The sequence below is a fragment of the Notolabrus celidotus genome, chromosome 8 (genome assembly GCF_009762535.1).
Source record: "Notolabrus celidotus isolate fNotCel1 chromosome 8, fNotCel1.pri, whole genome shotgun sequence".
NCBI lineage: Eukaryota > Metazoa > Chordata > Actinopteri > Labriformes > Labridae > Notolabrus > Notolabrus celidotus.
In genome coordinates, this window is record NC_048279.1 from 28,859,489 (window position 1) to 28,879,182 (window position 19,694).

A 19,694-nucleotide genomic window follows, 5' to 3' on the forward strand; every position below is an offset into this window, starting at 1 on the left:
AAATAGTAATGAAGATGAGGAGCAGCTTCATGAAGAGGGCTGTGAGATCAAGGATTACCGGACCACACAAAAACTGTACGGGGCCAAATGAACGAGCAGGAATACTCAAAGCTGCGCAAAGCCTCAAAAACAATCCACAGCATCCCACTCACCTCCACGCCATCAGAGAGGATATTCTCAAAGACAGGATTTACAGTCAACAAAGCAAGGAGCGCACTTCTGCCCGTACACACGATGGTTTTCATCGCGTACAATTTGAAAAGACTCAAGCGGACAAAGACGCAATGAAAGACTGTTTTAAAAGGTTCTGTTAAGATATTTAAAAACCCTTTAGCTGGTTCAGGTTTGATTTTGAACATTATACAAATGTTTAGCCTTAAGTTGGACAAACTACCCTCCGCAGTGCTGCTCTCTGCTGTGTGAACACTGTTTAAATATCTCCTGATTCCTTATTCTATAACGGCGCGTTGTTCGATGTTTAACGGATGGTGGCCTTATTTGAGTTTTCTGTCCTTCCATCACCTCGTTGTTTTTGCAATATAAGAAATCTAAGTTTTATGCTTATAATATTCTGTTGTCCCTTTTACTTTAAGCTATGAGTCTCTTAATTGTAAATGGTTATGCGTAATATTGTCATGCGGTCACCATCATGCAGACTTTGGGTCAATAAGGAAAAACAACAAACATTCGACTATTCGTCGACTATGGGCAAAATCTGATGAATCAGATTCAACTAAGCAAATCCTTAGTCGGTCTCACCCCTACTAAAGACCTCAGGTAATTTGCAATAACTGCAAAGGTTGTCTGTGTTATATTAGTCCCGTCAGCCTTCTAGCTGCAGAGGCAGTGGGCTCATCTCATTCAACAATGTAAAAAAAGTTTTACACAAAAAGGGTGAAATGTTGCAATTTTCAAATCATTTTTCAATCTTTGAGCAGCATCAACAGGTTTAAAGTTGTAGCTTTTCATTAGAACCATCAGGAGTAAATGTTGCAGAGAAAAATGCCTGGGTTGTCATAATTTAATAGTGATAGTATCAGGAGTTGTTCATATACAGACCTGCTCATCCAAAGGAGATCAGCACACAACACACAAACATAATAGATCATTTGTAAATCATAACAGCGCTGTAAGTTACACTGATACCATGCAAAGAGAGGGTGAAAGAAGCATGTGTAAGTCAGACAGTCACTGCACAATAGTAACTAACCACATGAGCAGCTTTGCCCTGCTTTAAGTATTTATGCTTGGCAAACTACCTCCTGGCTATGGCTTCATGACTAATGGCCAGATTAAAGTGGTATAGATCTTCTCATCTAACTCTCAACAAGAAAATGAATAAACATGTTTTTCAAAGTGTTAAACTGTTGCTTTAAGAAAGGGGCCTTTAATCTGACCCTGCACATTTTGACCCCATATTTCTTACACACATTGCACAGAGATATTTTGGGTTCTCTATCTTGCCCAAGGTAAATTGAACATGCAGATTGGAGAGGAGCCTGGGATCAAACAGTAGATCAACCTGTAAGTGGGCAAACTTTTTATCTCCTGAGCCAGAGCTGGCCTGTGCTTCAACAGAGAATACACCTTTAAATACAAGATGCCAGTGTAGGCCACTCTGTCGAACACGCTTACACTGTAATACATTGAGCACAGTCAGATATAAAGATCCTACACCCGACTCACTCATGGTGAAGCTTTAATCCAAAGGGTTTTCACATCTCTGGCTGCAGAAAAATATATATTCCGTTCTATCATGTTGGACTTTGTTTGTATCTCATTTCGAATACAAGGTGGCTTTTTCCTTTTAGCAGCGGAGGGAGAAAATCAATAGGCAGAATAATGATGCTGTTGTCTGTACTGCTTCCACGCCTCTACGTTCACTGTCATCAATTTACAACACAGCCTTTAGAGCTCAACCTCGCTTTTTATTCAGCTGCTCTCTTATTCATTTGTAAAAGCCGCAGGGGCAGGGGGGGTGAAGGAACATATGCGTGTGTGGCATCTGTTTATGTGTTTGTTTGCGTAGTATGAGAAGAGAAAGTAAAGGTAAGGATATGAAGAAGAAACTGTGTATAATTACAGAAGTGTAAGAATAAGGAGGAAGAAAGGAGGTTAGAGAGAGAAGACAGCGAGAGAGATCACGGGCGAAGGTAAAGCTGTTCTAAGGTGAGATTTTTCTGATAGACCTTTTCAGCACACTACACAGCTACAAGCAGGACGGAAAGAGAGGAAGGCTTTGGTTGGAGAGGTTGGCTCGTGGTCCTCGTGCTCGCCAGCCTGCATAATGATGGAAAAAGAGGAAATGTTCTTACTCGGAGCAGAAGATAAAAGGATTTGTAAGGGTATGTAAGTACAGAAGAGGAGTCGAGAGAGCGATCAATAATTAATTTACTTTCAACAGTCAAGGGCAATTAACACGCTTTTTTGCCCATTACCCGCCTAAAAGGGCCGACTCTTTGGCTCTAGCCCCCTAATCTCACTGACCATTGTCACAATCGAGGATTACACAGCTAACAAATCGATGCACACACACACACACACTCACATAGATACAGAAAACACACCCGATCCCCGACACACTGGAGACTTGGATTAGAGGCAGTTTTGTATAGATACAAATGTCGAACATGCCGGATTTTGTTGCATTAACCTCCGTCCTGAAAAATAGGACGGCTGAGTGATTCACTATTTGTTTTACTAACAACACTGTGTCTCTGTTATCCATCACAGAAATGCAACTGCATAAAAAAAAATGTAATGGCATACCAATACCTGCTGTGGCCTGAATATTTAGAGCAGAACACACACTCTCTGTGGTGTGTGACAGTTTGTATCCCAATGCAAACACATATTTTTCTGGGACATTTGTTCCACTGGCTGCAGGGTAGGTTATTGTCTGAGAGACTTCTCTGTGCAAAAAGAGGTTAGAGGTTTGTCCCCTTCACTTGTCAGTGTCCAGGAGAATAAATCTTGGTTGTCTTTATAAAATGATCAGAGGCACCCAGAAGATATTTGATTCTGTTTCCTCCTTTGTTTCTTTGGCTCTCTTTACGTTACCACCTCAACACCTTAGAGCCCGGTTGATGTGACATTTTCGGGACCAATATTTGTTTTACAGTAGCTGTGCTCAAAAACTCAATACACTTTATATTGTTTTACAGTCCTTGCCAATACATGCATCAATGCACGTTACAGTGCTGCCAAGGCTGCAGATGCTTTGATGGCAGTTTTGAAACAAGCATCACCTACAGTGCACAATAAAGGCAACAGGTGCTAGTAGGAGCCAAACCCTTATGCAGCACCAAGCGGCAACCACCGGTTTTGAGGAGTGAAGTCGATGCAGAAGTGTTAAAAACTGCAGTCCCTTGAGTGTTCACTTGAGGCTGGCAGAGAAAACACACAAAGGCCCATCTTAAAGCAGAAAAATACACGTTCATAAAATAGTTTTGGTCGCAAAAGCTACTTTTTTATATAATTAATTCATTTTGTAGATACAAGGTTACAAGTCTTGCTATTTTAGGTGCACAGCTAACTAGACTGGCAGGCCGGCACACTGTAAATATCAGCGATGATGATAAAGGCCCACCTCAACTCTGCCTCTTTGCTTCTTTCTAGGTCTACCAAAAATTAGAGCGAGTCAGAAATCACAATATACTGTATGCAGATATAAACTCTGCATCAGAAACCAACAGGTGACGTCACTGAACTGTTATATACAGTCGAAAAAGAAACTATTAGTGTACGCTGTAAATCTGGAAGCAATGATGTGGGAGCATTTGTACCAACAAACCCACATCTACCCATGACAAGATATAATTCCACTGAAGCTTTCAACTCACCATTTCCCTCATCTTATGAATGGATGCAGAAGGTCATTAAAGCGATTTATTTATAAAGACTTGTGCACATACAGTGTTGTTTATAACGAAGGCCTCAGGCAGCTTAATTAGTCTGAACCACAGTATGCAATCCCCACAGGTCAGTTCATGACAGAAACTGCAGCGTGTTAGTTGTATGCAGATGTACAGCAAAAACATAGGACATACTATATGTTCATATCATCCGCCTGAGAGAACAACAACCATCCCCGATCGATGTAGTGGATGTCTCCCCTTGATCTCTAATCCTCCTGAACCTGTCATGAGGACAGTGTACACACATGCTCTGTAAAACACTCAGGGAAAGACATACGCTCACATCAAAACTCAACATGCCTTGACTGAAGAGCAGCCTTTCATACTCGATGTTAGTGCACTCTCCTGTTGCTGCTTTAAGTTTGTAAAACTATTTCCCTCATTTTATGAATGGGCTCAGAAGATCATTAAATCACTTTATTTAGAAAGACTTGTGCACATACAGGGTTGTTTATAACAGTGGATAAGTCTATTTAAGGCTATAATTAACACCTGATGCAGGTTATTAAAATAGTTAGAAATAATGCAATGCTTCTCACTGCTCGACATATGCAATTAAATGTTAAGTAAACACCAAGCCTGTAATTATTCAGATAAAGTCCTTTTCATTTCTTGATTGCACTCTAAGTTTAACGATCCCTTCGCCTTTGCTGTTATTCTCTTCATAGTTGTTGAAGTGAAACCTGTGTGGTCATAATGCAAAATCAATGTGTGTCACGATGCGTATCGTCTCATAGCCTCTGTACCATGATGTTACGCATTGTATCATGAGGTTGGGGGAAATGCCCAATTTTCCAGAAGAAAAATTTCCAGATTAGATTTCTAGATATTATGGATTTTTTTTATCTGGATGGAATTTTGCAGTTGCAACATGGCTGGTGTAGGTGGAGAGAGCCAGCTACAGCTAATGAGGTAGCATCAAGAAGCTTCAAGATGACAGAGTGGGGATCTCAACATGGCAGTTTATTATACACACAGTCAACCTTATAATACCAGGTCTCGATGGCGCTATATCCATATATCATACATGACAAGTAGAAATAGGCACAGTTTACACCAACTCGTCATTACATGACTGTCCTCTCTTGGTTGGAACATAACAAAAACTGCGGCCTCAGAGAGTAGGAACTTGTCTGTAGTGTGAAACCAAAACAGAAAAGTGGCACCACCTGGTGGTGCTGACTGGTACTGCAGCAGTATTACAGCAACTACTGTAGATTCTGACTGTTACACTGTACAGAAGTCAGTTTTGCAAAAGTAATGAAAAGGCTGCTATCTGGCAAAATAACTTTATTTAGGAGTATTTGATATCATTGTATGTTGCCAGCGTTATTATCTGCAGAGCTGTAACGCTCTGCTACTTGTGCGGCAGGTAGTGCTGAGACCATAACATCAGGGTGCTCCCTGCTGGACAAACAAAATGTACCATCAACACATCCAAAGCATTATTTACTGCAGTGCATGTTCTGTAAAATGATGTTCTCTCATCCCACAATAAAGGAAAACAAATGCCAATACAGGATTTTCTGTGACAGGCCCATACAATACAAATAATACCAGCTGACTTACACATCAGTCATTCTGCTTCGTATAACTAGGTCTTATAGTAATGACACTTCATAGTTCAGTAGTGTCCTAAATTTTGAAGTATAGGTCTATAATCATGAGCTCTTGCAGCCAGTGAATGATTTCTCAGATAGAAATCTCCACTCCACTCACCCCGCTGTGTTCATCAGCATTTCTCATATGGAATAAGTTACCAGGGAAACACCGTTAACGCATGATGAGCTGACCTCAGAGTCAAGATCAGACTGTGCAGAAGAGGCACATTTCTGCAGCTCATTCTGTCCCAGTATTACCTAATGCAAATGTGTCACACATTTTTAATCAATGATTTTAAGTTGATCAGGAAACACAGTTTGTCCATGAGGGCCTGCTCAAGCATGGGTGACAGTCACAGCTTTTTATTTAACATAGACTGAATTGTAAAGCTGCAGAAGCAGTGACTGGTTCTGAAGTGACAGGAGGAGAAGCTCATTTAACTAAATAACAGAAAGAGGATTTTTTCCCCCACCCAAACTCAAAATGTTTACTAAAACTGACGAAGGGGAATGAGTGCTTTTTTGAAGCAACTTACTCACCATGTTGCCCACATGGCCTTTTCACCTGACGGGTCAGAGCACAGATCTGCCAGAGGGTCACTGTCTTGCTGAAGGACAAATCAGCATGGATGGAAGCACTGCTCAGAATATGGAAGAATCTCTGTTTATTTTGCTGCACAATGAAGACCAGAGGTTGTTTGTTTTCTGACTATGTTTTACATGTTTTCCCTCAGAGACTACTCACATTTTGTTACCGTTAATTAAAGGCTGCTGTACGAAGGCAGGCTCCTCATCACTGGTGCCTCTGTTTTTTTTAAGCAGGCAAGCCAAAACTGTCATTAATTCACTCTGTTCAGACAACGGAGGGAACGAAAGCGACGGAAACCATTTCGTGGATATTGAGGGGAAAATTTTGACGGACTGTCAAGTTTTTAATAAAAAGCAAAAGGAAAGTATATTTCTAGTACCAGTGTAGTTATACCCACACAAAAAAACAAGACAATGAGCATGAAGCTGTTATCCAATGCTTGATATCACTGTAACCAGGTCAGATTCTCACAACAGGCAGTCCAAAAAAGCAAGTTTTTCCTTGTTTTATACTTTCCTCAGTAGGTTCCAAATCAGCCATTCAAAGGGACAACATTTTTTATTTGCAGAATGCTACACATGTACCAGACAAGACTAACTGCTTTGTCCACAGGGGTCGCCAAAATCAACACATCCTAATAGTCCTTCACAGCTCCCTTCAAATCAATTGTGGTCCTCTCAAAATGATTCTTTTTTTTTTAAACTACAACTATTTATTGGCTGGTTGGCAGCTTGACTAAAATTTAAACCATTTTAACTAATATATTTGATTCATTTATTTAATCATCTAATTATTTATTTTCCAAAAAATACTGTTTTTCAGGGCCTTCCTTTGGTAGATGAAAATATTGTATAGCTTAGCTTCCCCTCACCATGCACATTTGTCAGTATAAACTAATTAACATCACACACGTCCTTTGCGAACAAAGTCCTGCGTCTTTACAATTGTTTGGGATTATTGTCTGAAAAAAAATACAAAATTTCTACTTCAGTGTGCAACATCAATACTGAGAAACCATCAAACTGATGGGAGCAATCAAAAGTGACACTGCAACATGTGACCATCAAAATATTTAATGTGTGGGTGGCCCACTGTTGGTGGAGGTCAAGCCGAGGTATGACTCATCATCATTTCTTGTCTTTATTTTAGTAGTCGTGACGTTTGTTGTAGATTTATTGTCCGCCTTACATTTGCATAGTTATTTTACACAAATTGGTCATGCATTCGTAGCAGTGCTGAAGGGTATGCATTGTTAGTATTTAACCTTACTGTGCCCCCTGTCATGACATGACCCCAGTTCAGGAAACACTGCCTTAAGCCAAAAATGTCCAGATCTTAAGACAGTTCTCTTGTCTTCCTGCCTTGTAAGAAAATAATAGGAAAACTGAATTGATCTCAGACTCCTGCCCTATGTGTTCTTATATTTCTGTATTCTTTCTGGTTCTTTTCTTTGCAGTACATTAAATCTTTAACAAAAAAGAAAGTAAAGATAAATGAATTTTATCCACAGATTATGAGCAATGGAAATACTTTGGCCCTATATATAAAAACACACAATGTACCTAGTGGTCTTGGACTGTGGTCACACTTAAGCCTCTATCTGGAGGAGTTATTATTTTAACCTTGTAGTGCTCTTTTTCTAACTGTGCAGTTCATCCCCCTGTTGGACAGGAAGGAAACAGACTCCATTTGTGCGTCTTTGTGACACACTAAATGTACTGTGACCAAGCGTTGGTATGTCACATCCTGGTATGAGAACGAGTAGAACAACACAAAAGGACTTGAAGACGGACTCGATGAAGACGCTGTTTATGTGCTTTGTTTAGCCTCGATCCATAAAGGCTTGACCCTGAGCTGCTTCTGCACTGCTGACGTGATGAAAGCTGACTCATAGTATTTTTTACTTTGCACTTCACAAGTATAAGATTTTTTTTTCCTTTTGTCATCTTGGTTGGAGCATGATGTTTTTCTGCAGCCTGCTGATTATGATGCTGCTTTCGAGACCAGCTAGACAACACATATTTTAAACCGATGCAGCCGCCTGAGCAAGCAGGAGTGCATAAAAAATAAGTCAGTCTTCAACCAAAAATACAGCTGGAATGTCATATATGAATATAAATATATACACAGAAACAAATATTCAAGAATTGCATAGCTATGATGAACAACATAGAGGGCTAAAGGTTCATAATATTGCTTCTCTCATTGATTTGCTATTTATTGTTCAGTTTCTTGTTTATAGGGGAGATCAGGGAGCATGCGCGGCGTGAGAGGTCGGAAGGGCTGAGAGCTCCTGACGGCGTGTCAAGCGCGGTGGATTTAAACTCGCTAAAAAAGTTCCATTTAAATTTACTGGATGAAGTCCCATAACAAAGAGCAGCCAAGGATCACTTAGGTGACAACTACCTGATTTAAAGACATCTACAACCACACATAGCTGATGCTCACGAGACAGCAAAACAAAATGCCAACTTCAGGGGGAGGATCCAGTTACAACGCCAGGTTCGACGAACTGGAATCGAAATTGGACAAAATACTGGAACTCAATGCCTCTACGAACACACTGCTGAACTCTGTTGTTCAGCGAATGGATGCCTTCGATGGAAGAATGGAAAATCTAGTAGGTGAAATGCACGATCAAGGAGTGAAGTTAGACACACAGGAAAACCGAGTCTCCAAATTAGAAAGGAAAATGCAGCTGGCCACTGATTACATTGATCAACTTGAAAACCGGCACCGCCAGAACAATTTAAGACTCCTGAACGTACCGGAGAGGGAAGAAAGGGATTTGCCAATGATTACCTTTTTAGTTAAAACTTTAAAGGAGAAATGGAGCCTAACACTCAAGGAAGAGGATTTTGAAAGAGCGCATCGCGTGGGGCCAATTAAGGACAACGCAAAACACCCCCGCGCCATCATCTTCAAGCTCCATCATTTTCAGAAGAAACTGCAGATCTTGAAACAGGCCAAGGGGAGACAAGATGGGAGCAACTTCAGAGTGGTTACGGATATGTCCGCTCAGACCCGCGCAAGGAGAGCTGAGTTCTGGCCCTTAAGAGAACAACTACACCGGCTGAATGTAAAGACATTTCTGCGGCACCCGGCAACACTGTGCGTGGAGGACGGAGGGACAGTGATGAGCTTCGGATCCTTTGAGGAGGCCAAAGTGGAGTTACAACAAAAATACCCCTCTATTATCAAAAATAATCCATAATGGGATCCCAAGGTCTGAGGCAAGACATCTGTGGTCGGTAAGGAATGTATTATTTCTTTTTAACTGGTAAGCCACGCCAGGTTAAAGAGCGGATGGGCATTCATTAGTGAAGCTGGCCATGAAGTAATTGTACCCAAGCCAGAATTAAATGAACTGATAAGGACAAATGACAATAGTTCTAAACAATGGACTTGATATCACAATATCCTTGATGAACAGAGAACTATGGACTGAGTTAATTGCAGCGTACGTCCACACGTTACTGAGTTAAACTGAGAGCGGAACTTTGATGCCGTTTTGGTATCTTCTCTCCCCTTACCGAATTTTGTCTGGAGCTGACAGCAAAGTGTCTGTGGATTGGAACTTTATTTCACTCATCCTCTCTCTCTCTCTCTCTCTCTCTCTCTCTCTCTCTCTCTCTCTCTCTCTCTCTCTCATTTTATTTATTTTTTCTATTTCTTTCTCATCTTATCAATATTTTTTACTTTTTTTATTTCTTGTTTATGTATTCGTGTGTGTATGTGTGTGTACATATGGGTATATACATATACAAGCGTGTGTGGGTGTGTGTGTGTATATATATATGTATATGTATATGTATATATATATATATATATATATATATATATATATATATGTGTATGTGTATATATATATATATATATATGTATATATTTTAATTTCTGTGGGAATTGTAGTCTTTTCTATTTTTTTATTTAATTATCCTATCTAACCAATTTATTGATTCATTTATTTAGTAAAATTGATGTCCTCAAACAAAAGGGACTTATTTTCTTTCACTCTGCTCATTTTATGTGTCCCTGTAAAACGAGTACTGTATAAAAGTGCATAAATAGATACATTTGAGTTATTTGTGTAAATATGTGGGACTGAAATCTAAGTTCTCGGTTAGTTATAATATAGGGTAGGATGTGATGAGTATGTGTGGGTGTTGAGATGGTGTTGACATCTACATGGAGGGAGATGAGAGTTTGCAGGTATTTCAGAGAGAAAGCGGGTCTGAGTTGGTGTGGGAGAGCGCAGTAGGATGTATTGGACCATCGCTGACATGCCAAAATAGAGCAGGGTTTAGGGGTTTATAGCTCTAGCAAAGCATGTCTCTCAAAAAAGAGTTTAGGGATACACGTAAGGGGTTATGGTGTTTGGTGTTGGTGATATGTTTGTGTGCTTGTGTATGTATGGATGTGCATCTGCGTGTGCTTCAGCTTTAGGGGGCTTCCTTATGACAAATTGATACGATATTCAACTACCTGGTGCTTTTGTGGCTTTACTGCTAATAAAATGTCGACCCCAACGTAGAATATGGCTCTTAATAATCCAATACAAACTCTTCCGATAACTGTCCAGGTTGCAACTTGGAATGTGAATGGACTACAAGAAGGCACAAAAAAACATAAAGTCTTATATCATTTAGGAAAATTGTCCTCTGACATTGTTTTTTTGCAAGAACTTCATTTTGAAACAGGACAAATAGAATACCTTAAAAGGCAATGGGTGGGGGAGGCCTTTGAAGCAGCATTGAATTCCAGGAGTAGGGGGGTGGGGATATTAATTAATAAGAGGATACCATTTAAGTTGGTCTCCAAACATGCAGATGTCTATGGTAGATACCTAGTGGTCAAATGTGAACTGTTCGGAGAAATCTACACCCTTGTAAACATTTACAAACCACCTATTTCAGATATGTCATTTTTAAGCAAAATTCAAAATGTGCTGGACAGCTCTCCTTCAGGAGTGATTATACTAGGGGGAGACCTGAATAATATTTTCAGCTCTCATGATAGCACAACTAAGAGCAGGAAAATCAACCCACCAAAAAAACTCTTGAATTTTCTCTCAGTAAACGAACTACAAGATATATGGAGAATCTTACATCCCAATACAATAGACTATACATACTTCTCACACTCTCAAAAAAGCTATAGTCGAATAGATTACATATTTATATCAAAGTCAGCTCTGGATAGGGTAATATCGAGCAAAATCAATGAAATTATCATATCTGATCATGCCATTGTTACATGTACTATATCCCCAAAACAAAACACAACATCTCATAGGATATGGAGAATGAATAGGACATTTATAATGGATAATGAATTTTTGAAGTATATTAAGATGCATATCGACTTATTTATTCAAACTAATGTAAAAGATGGGGACGCTCAGGACAGGCCTGCAATAGATGTAATATGGGATGCCTTCAAGGCATATATAAGAGGGATAATGTTAGGATTTGCAGCAAAAAGGAAAGCAAATTTGAACAATGAAATCGATAAACTGAGGGAACATATAAAGATCTTAGAGAAAAAACAGAAGACACAAGTCAACAACAGGACTGCGACTCAGTTACAGGACTTAAAGCTGAAACTCGATAGCTTGTTATCCAAGAAAGCCAATGATTTTAGACACAACTGTAACAAACTCAACTATATTTCTGCTAATAAATCAGGTAAACAGTTAACATCTCTAGTTAAAAAAGTATTGAAAAGACAACCTATATCATTAAAAAACAAAACATCAGATTCTATCTGCAGAAATAATCAGATCATTAACAGAGAATTTAAATCCTTTTATCAGGACTTATACACAACTGAAATAAAAGAACAGGACCCTCTTCCCTTTCTAAAATCAATTAATTTGAAGTGTTTATCAGAGGAACAAAAGAGGAACTCAATAAAGAATTGACTTGGGCAGAGATTAAAGATGCTATTAAAACTTCCCCCTTAAAAAAAGCTCCAGGACCGGACGGCCTTCCAGTTGAATTTTATTCAACATTTTGGTCAAGTATAGACTCTCTGTTTATGGATATGGTAAACTCTGCCCAAACTAACCAAACACTCCCACAAACAATGCACTCTGCAATAATCTCAGTAATACCAAAACCTGGCAGAGAATGTGATACGCCTTCTGATTTCAGACCTATTAGCTTAATTAATTGTGATAAAAAAATTATTACCAAAGCTTTAAACAACAGACTAGCCCAGGTATTACCAGATGTTATCCATCATGATCAAACAGGTTTCATAAAAAACAGAGACTTAAAAACTAATGTCAGAACATGTATATCTTTGATACAGTATGCAAAAAAATTTAAGAAGGATCTAACACTAATGGCGATCGATGCAGAGAAAGCTTTCGACCGACTTGAACTGGATTATTTGTTTAAAGTACTAGAGGTGTACAACTTCCCCTTAAGATTTATTAATATGGTCAAAACAATTTACAAGTCTCCAAAGGCACAAGTATATACAAATGGAATTATTTCAGAGCCCTTTTCCTTAAGTAGAGGCACAGCTCAAGGATGCCCCCTCTCACCTTCTTTGTTTGCATTGGCAATAGAACCTTTAGCTCAAAAAATACGACAAACTGAACCAATAACTGGCATTACAATTGGTACAAAGGAGTATAAGCTTAATTTATTTGCAGATGATTTATTACTTTACTTAAGCAATGTTCACAGCTCTATCCCATATGTTATTGAAATCACGAAGGACTTCTCAAAGATATCAGGATATAAAATGAATGTAGGGAAAACAGAAGTTATGGTTCTAGATCACAACACAAAAGATTTGGGAAAGCTAAAGCAATTTAAAGTACAAACAAGGAATATTAAATATCTTGGTTGTTATATTAGTGCAGACAAGCTCCAGCTATACAAGGACAATTACCTCCCATTAGTTAAAGACCTGAAAAAAGACTTGGACAGGTGGTGTGATTTGAAGATAAATTTAATAGGTAGAATACATCTCTTTAAGATGATGTGGTTACCAAAATTTCTGTTCGTATTTCAGACATTACCTATTTCTCCTCCAAAAATTTTTTTCAAAGAAGTGAACTCTCTCCTGTCATCCTTTATTTGGGCTAAGAAAGCTTGCCGACTGAAGAGAAAAATATTGCACTACCCAAAAGAAGAAGGAGGCCTTGGTCTACCCGACTTAGAACTGTAGCATAGTGCAGCTCAGATGTTTTATATTGATCAGGTAATAAACCACAAAAACAAGGAGCCTTGGATACATATAGAAAATCAACAGTTACAGCCCAACAACTTACTTTTAGCTCTTTTTTCCAATCACAAAATGAAAACAGTAAATTTTGTAATTAACAGTACCATAAATGCTTGGAAAAAAATAAAAAAGAGAATAGGGGAAGAAATAGGAGTCCCGAAACACATTAAAATTTGGAATAACCCATTCATAACTATTCAAAACTCCCAGCTCCATTGGGAGACATGGATTAACTGTGGAATTCAGAATTTATCAGACATTATAAACCAAAATTGTGTTCTTTCCTTTCAAGAATTGAAGTCTAAATATCAACTAATAGACACTCAATTTTTTAAGTATTTACAATTGAAAAACTGGATAACAGGAAACCTCAACCTTGAAAATGGAATATCAACAGAATTAGAGGAAATTTTAAACAAAAAAAATAAAAAGAAAAGACTAGTAGGTGCTGTGTATAATATTCTTATCAGGGCCAAAAGCAACGAAGAACTGTTACAAAAGTTATATGATAAGTGGAATGAGGATCTCAACACTGTAGATGCAAAAACAAAATGGAAGGATTGCTTAAAACTAACATATAACATAAGCACTAATGAAAATCTGCGCCTAATCCAGTATAAGTTAATGACAAGAATGTATTATAGTAGAGATAAAATTCATAAATTTGACCCCAGCTGCTCAGATAGATGTTTAAAATGTAACTTCCACAGCGACTCCCTGATACATGCTTTTTGGTATTGTGCCAAAATTAGGAAAACTTGGAATGATATTGAAATATGGATGTCTAATATATATGATTACAAAGTTGAGTTCTCACCCGTTGTTTGTATTTTCCAAAACTGTGACAAAATGAGACACCCGTCTGGATGTCACATTCTGTTTTCATCATTAGTTTTTAAGAAACTTATTTAGAAAAATTGGAAAAATAAGGAAGCACCTACGCTTCAAATGTGGAAAACACTCATGAAATATTATTTGAGTATTGAAAGGACAATATCGGAGGACAGCAATAAAGGAAAACTATTTGACAGTATATGGAGCAAGATTTATGAAGCTCTGTAGACGAGAGAAGCCACAAAGTCACCTGAGTACCATAAACATTAAGGAACCCCCCTCAGACTTGTTGTATTAGCGCACGTGTGTGCGTGTGTGTGTGTGTGTGTGTATGTGTGTGGGTGTGGGTGTGGGTGTGGGTGTGTGTGTGTGTGTGGGTGTGTGGGTGGGTGTGTGGGTGGGTGTGAGGGTGGGTGGATGTGGGTGTTGGTATTAGTGTTGGTGTGAGTCTATATGTCGGTGAAGGTGTATGGTGGACAAGTGTAAACATGTCAGAGTGGGTGTAAGGGATACCCACTACCTGTGAGATCAAATTAATATAACTGTAATGTGAATGAACAACACAGAATCTATGAAATGAAATTTGATTTCTTTGTTTTGTTTCTGTCTTTTGCTTGTTTGTTGTGTTTTTATTTGTATTTTATTTTTTATTATTTGGAATCAAGACGACTAATTATTTGAATCACAGGATGTACTGATGTATTTGGACCTGTACACTCAATAAAATAAAATTATATAAAAAAAAAAAAAAAAAAGTTTCTTGTTTATACCAAGTTTTCAGTTTTGTTACTAATCATTTATTATTATAATTATTAAATAAAAGTTACAGACACAAACACTGACATGCATCTTTTCTTTGCATCTGTGAAAACAGTTTACAAGCAGAAGCAGCCGCCTGTAGTTAAAATAGATCAAACTCAGAGGACTGCCATCGAGGACAGGCATACTGTACTCTCCCACAACAACTCAGTGAACTGCAAAACAAATCAGTTTACAGTGGTTGATCATTTCATTAAGCACTGACATTTTGCAAGCACTGATACACATATTCCAGTTTTTTGGTTTGGTACAGGGTGGAGGCAGCGTACCAAAGCTGAAGCCAGTTTTTGGATTACAGGCATATGTATGCAGTCTGTTCACAGAGGAGGCTGAGAGATGTGCGTGGGAACATGACAAATTCTAACCTATTTAACACCTTAGGTTTACTTGTGATACCAAACTAGTCTGCATTTATGATCAAAAGTGTTCTGTACTGGTTCACAGTCTGAAGCGGTAAGTAGTGAATCACAAACTCAATAAATACCGAAGTCAAAACCTGTCACTCTCAGCTTATATCAGTCCATCAAATTCCATGGAGTCTCCTAAGTCATGACTTCCTTTGAAACTGGAAGACACTAAGAGTGCACAAAAATCTACAAGGGCAAATTGTTGGGTTGCAAATCTGCAAGTGCAACTGCAAAGCCTGGATTTATTCCAATGCCAAAAAATATGTGACACAACATTGTGCCTTACTGTACAACCATCATCTCAGCAGTGCATTTTAAAACACTTCTAAACTGTATATATTGAAAAAACTAAACGTATATTTGTGAAAAGCAAACAACACTTCATTGTGTGCATTAGAATGCATATCAAAGGCTTAGACTTGTGCATAGGTGAGCAGCACCTGGCACCAATGCAAGATAGTAAAAGCAGGCATTCATCATAGTCAGCAGTAATGTCAGCAGCAAACAGACAAAGCAAATGCAAGACGCTCTAAAGCAAGCAACAGCACCAAACACTGCAGAGTTGACAACAAAATGAATTATCACTAGTTTAACAGAATGCCTACGACAGGCATACAATGTAATTAGTGATAATTCAAGGAAGAGGAGTCCTAGCCAGCCAAATTTAGTGACCAGCCAGCCAACTCAATTAAAAATCTGGTGTGAGAGCCATAACACGTGAAAACATTACAGAGCTGTGTCTATTTATGCTGCTTTTATTTGGTGGCCTTTTTATTGTTCTAATCAAATCAGTTCAGGGTTTCAGAGCTCAGCATCCTTGGCACAAAGAAACCCTTCAGTGTCAGTTCTCAGTGCTCCAATTGTTGGAACAATGCTGCACTCGTCAATGTTGTGCCTTTATTACCAACCGATCAGAATCAAGAAGGGGCAGGACTTCTGATACAGAGGTCCATGTGGAGGAGAAACTAACCACACTTGTTTTTTCAATGTACAATTTTGAGGTTTATAGCTGCTTCTGCTGCTGCTGCTAAAGACATTTTTTGCACCAAAAGCGGCAACCTCCAGTCTCAAAATATGAAGCCCACATACACAAAAGACGATCTTTACAGCATATATAAACATGTTAACAGCCTGGTTCAAAAAGCTACTTCGATCTGAAGAGCTAATTTCTCTATCGGCACACACTGTACACTGTAACTATTACAAGTTTTGCCCATTTAAGGACATCACTGACTTGATTGACAGGCGGGAACACTGTAGCTGTTGGCTAGGAGGCTCAAAGCCCGCCTCTTTACCTCACACTAACTCTACAGCAGTTAGGTTGGGTTCAGCATTTCCAATATGGCTCCCGCCGACGATTGGCTTCAAAACAGCGCTCTGGAACAAATAGGTGACGTCACGGATACTACGTCCAGTATTTATACAGTCTATGCTCACTACATGTAAAAAACACTGCTGGTGACAGCTGACAAACATAGTAGCCTTTTTGATGTTGGCGCCATTATTCATGCCTGTGGATCCACCTTTCTAATGCTGCCTCCAAATGGAACTCATTAAGTCATGATGTCTTGTACAGGAAAGGCTTGCTGTTTAAGTGGTAACTGAATGGGACCATGTTATCGATGTGACAGATAACAGTTTGGGAAAGATGAGGCGACTGGAAATGCAATGGTAACATTACATCTGCATGAACAAAGGAAGCAGATGAACAGTAATGACTAAATGTAAATATAAGTGGATTCCATGGATTGCCCATTTTTGAAAACGTCATCAGGCTAGTCACAAAGCTTTCAGAATAATTTGACGTACAAATTCATGATCGTTGTGAATACTACAAGAGGGGTGGTGTTCATTTGGTCTTTTCTTGGGGACACGGTAGAGACAACCCCAGTTGAAGGCACCAGATCACAAAACACATGTGGAAAAGGGCTAGGTTTCCCATGTTTTGCATCCATGCAATGTACAGATACATGTTCAATGTAAACTTTCTAAGGAATCCATTTTCTGCTCACTCGTTGTAACTGTGAGGATTTATTCAGCTGTGTAACCTTCACATGGTCTTTTAGATTCCTTGAATGGACTCACAGGATGAACTTTGCAACTTGATGTAAAAGAAAGTGTTTCTGAAGAACTGCCATAAAAAAAAAGATATGGTTGTCCTTGACTGTGGTTTCTTGTTTTAAAGAGGTTTCATACAAAGTTGCTTGTGTATTAGAAGTTTCCAGGTCTGGTCCAAAGTCTAATGGGCTCCTCCTTGGCACAAACAACCTTCCACCAAGCGTCATGAAAATCAGGGCAGTAGTTTTTCCATAATCCTGCTGACAAAGAGACAAACAAACAGTACAGAAAACATAACCCCCTAGGCGTGGTATGAGTGTAACATTGATAAGCACTTGAATGCATTAGACATGGACAATACTGAAAGCAGCACCAGAAGTTGAGCTTGTTTGTGCAGTAAAATGCCTTCTGCATACTTGAACATGGCTCTGTTTGAAGCAATTATGAGTGTAAATATGAGCTTCAATTCCCAGTGTTGGCTGCTTTTAGCCCTGCAGCCTTTTCCATTTTCAATGAGTGAAGAAAAGTTCAATTTATTTGCAAAGCTTTCTCCGTCAAACAAGTTTGTGACAAAGTGGTTTACAGAACAAAGCGCGATCATTACAGGTTAAAACAGGACACAAACACGGGAAGAAGAAGCAAACACAAAATGTAGCTCAGGCTTTTAGGCACTGTTTCAAATGATCTGTTTTTATACTGGAATCAGTTCGCAGTCATATCTAAAAGACACATCCTATTACTTATGCATAAATTCTGTTTTGGTACAGTAACTATTCTTATCCCAAATATTTTCACTGTGCCATGTCTCCTTTGAGTTTGACTAAAATGTAGGTCTCCAGGAAAAGATGCTGGGGTTCTTTCAGTTTTTATTTTACATAACAATACTGTGTGCTATTGCCAACCAGTCACAAGCATCAAAATATGACTTGTCGTAAATCAAGAATATTTAAAAACTTCCTTAGACCAAGTTTGAGAACTCTGCTTATATTTCAGATTTGAAATGTAACAGGTCAAAGGTCAGCAGATGTCGGAACACAGATGTTATAGATATTAGATGGTCCAGGAGAGTTAGATACAGGGCACCATATGAAATGTTATGGTTGATTACTATCCACCAGTCTTGTAACTGTATCATTCTTTATCTTGTGTGAACAATGCATTATCCTAAGTGCACAAGATACTACCATGTACTCTCTCTCTACTTTGTGAGCTAAACAGGACATACATATTCACTTTTGGCTCCATAACCCGGTTTATTCTGATAACAGCAAGGCATACTAGGTCCAGCACAGCCACCTTTGTAGTAGTAATAAACTCGAGAAAATGTGAGAACACAGAAAGCAATAATGATTCCACGACTCTCCCCGGTATCTCCATCTTTTGCAGAGAAAATCATCAGCTTGCAGAGAGAATCATCGGCTCTGACCTCCCCTCCATGGACACACATCTCACACAGAGCTGCAAGAGTAAAGTGCAGAGCATCCTCAGAGACAAACATCACCCAGATCATGTTCTGTCCAAATGGAAGGACTCAGGCTATACAACCTGAGACACCACGGGCCAGTGAAGAACTCTCCATAACAGCCTCTTCTCTGATGCTATAAGATCATCACAGGACATTAAGGTGGGAGGAAAATACCACACCCCACTCCTCAAAGACTCTATGTACAGTTAACTACCTCACAGTGCAACAACAACATGCAGGAACAACAGTTGACAAAATAGAGCAATAATGTTATAGTGCAGTAATGGCTCTGGGAGATTTCTGAGTGCAATAACACGCGTGTAAATCACATCTCTGTAATCTAGAGGGAAAAAAGCTTCAACAATCAATCTCCTACACAACATTGTATAGTTCGTTTATTGTTGATATAAAAAAAACGTTCTTACGTAGTTTTTTGGTTAGATGTCTATGTGATATTTAAATTAGAGTTAATCCTCTATCTATATACTTAGATATGTATACTCTTTGACTCTATTGATTCCTTGCAGTGTAGAAATACATACATTTTTATTAACAATGTCCATTGTTCTCGAGAACAAGATAAAGTTAAATGTTTGAAATGACCCTCTGTTTTAAAGTATACAAGTGGTATTTACTTGATTCAAATTGAAGTGTTTTCTGTTTATCACTATGGTGCAGGTCTGAAGTATTTACATTTATAAGTTTTACAATACAAATAGTTCCAAGGGCAACTAAGAGTGAAAATGGTAGTAAGCATGTGCT

At 38.7% G+C, this 19,694-nt stretch overlaps 1 protein-coding gene across 1 annotated transcript; it reads left to right on the plus strand.

Annotated features, from left to right (window-relative positions):
- Positions 1 to 8,388: 8,388 nt before the first annotated feature.
- LOC117816948 lies at positions 8,389 to 19,422 on the plus strand. The gene is made up of 2 exons (XM_034689349.1): positions 8,389 to 9,358; positions 18,854 to 19,422. The coding sequence occupies exon 1, from the start codon at positions 8,548 to 8,550 to the stop codon at positions 9,319 to 9,321; it is 774 nt and encodes a 257-aa protein (XP_034545240.1). The 5' UTR covers positions 8,389 to 8,547; the 3' UTR covers positions 9,322 to 9,358; positions 18,854 to 19,422.
- The last annotated feature ends 272 nt before the right edge of the window (positions 19,423 to 19,694 follow it).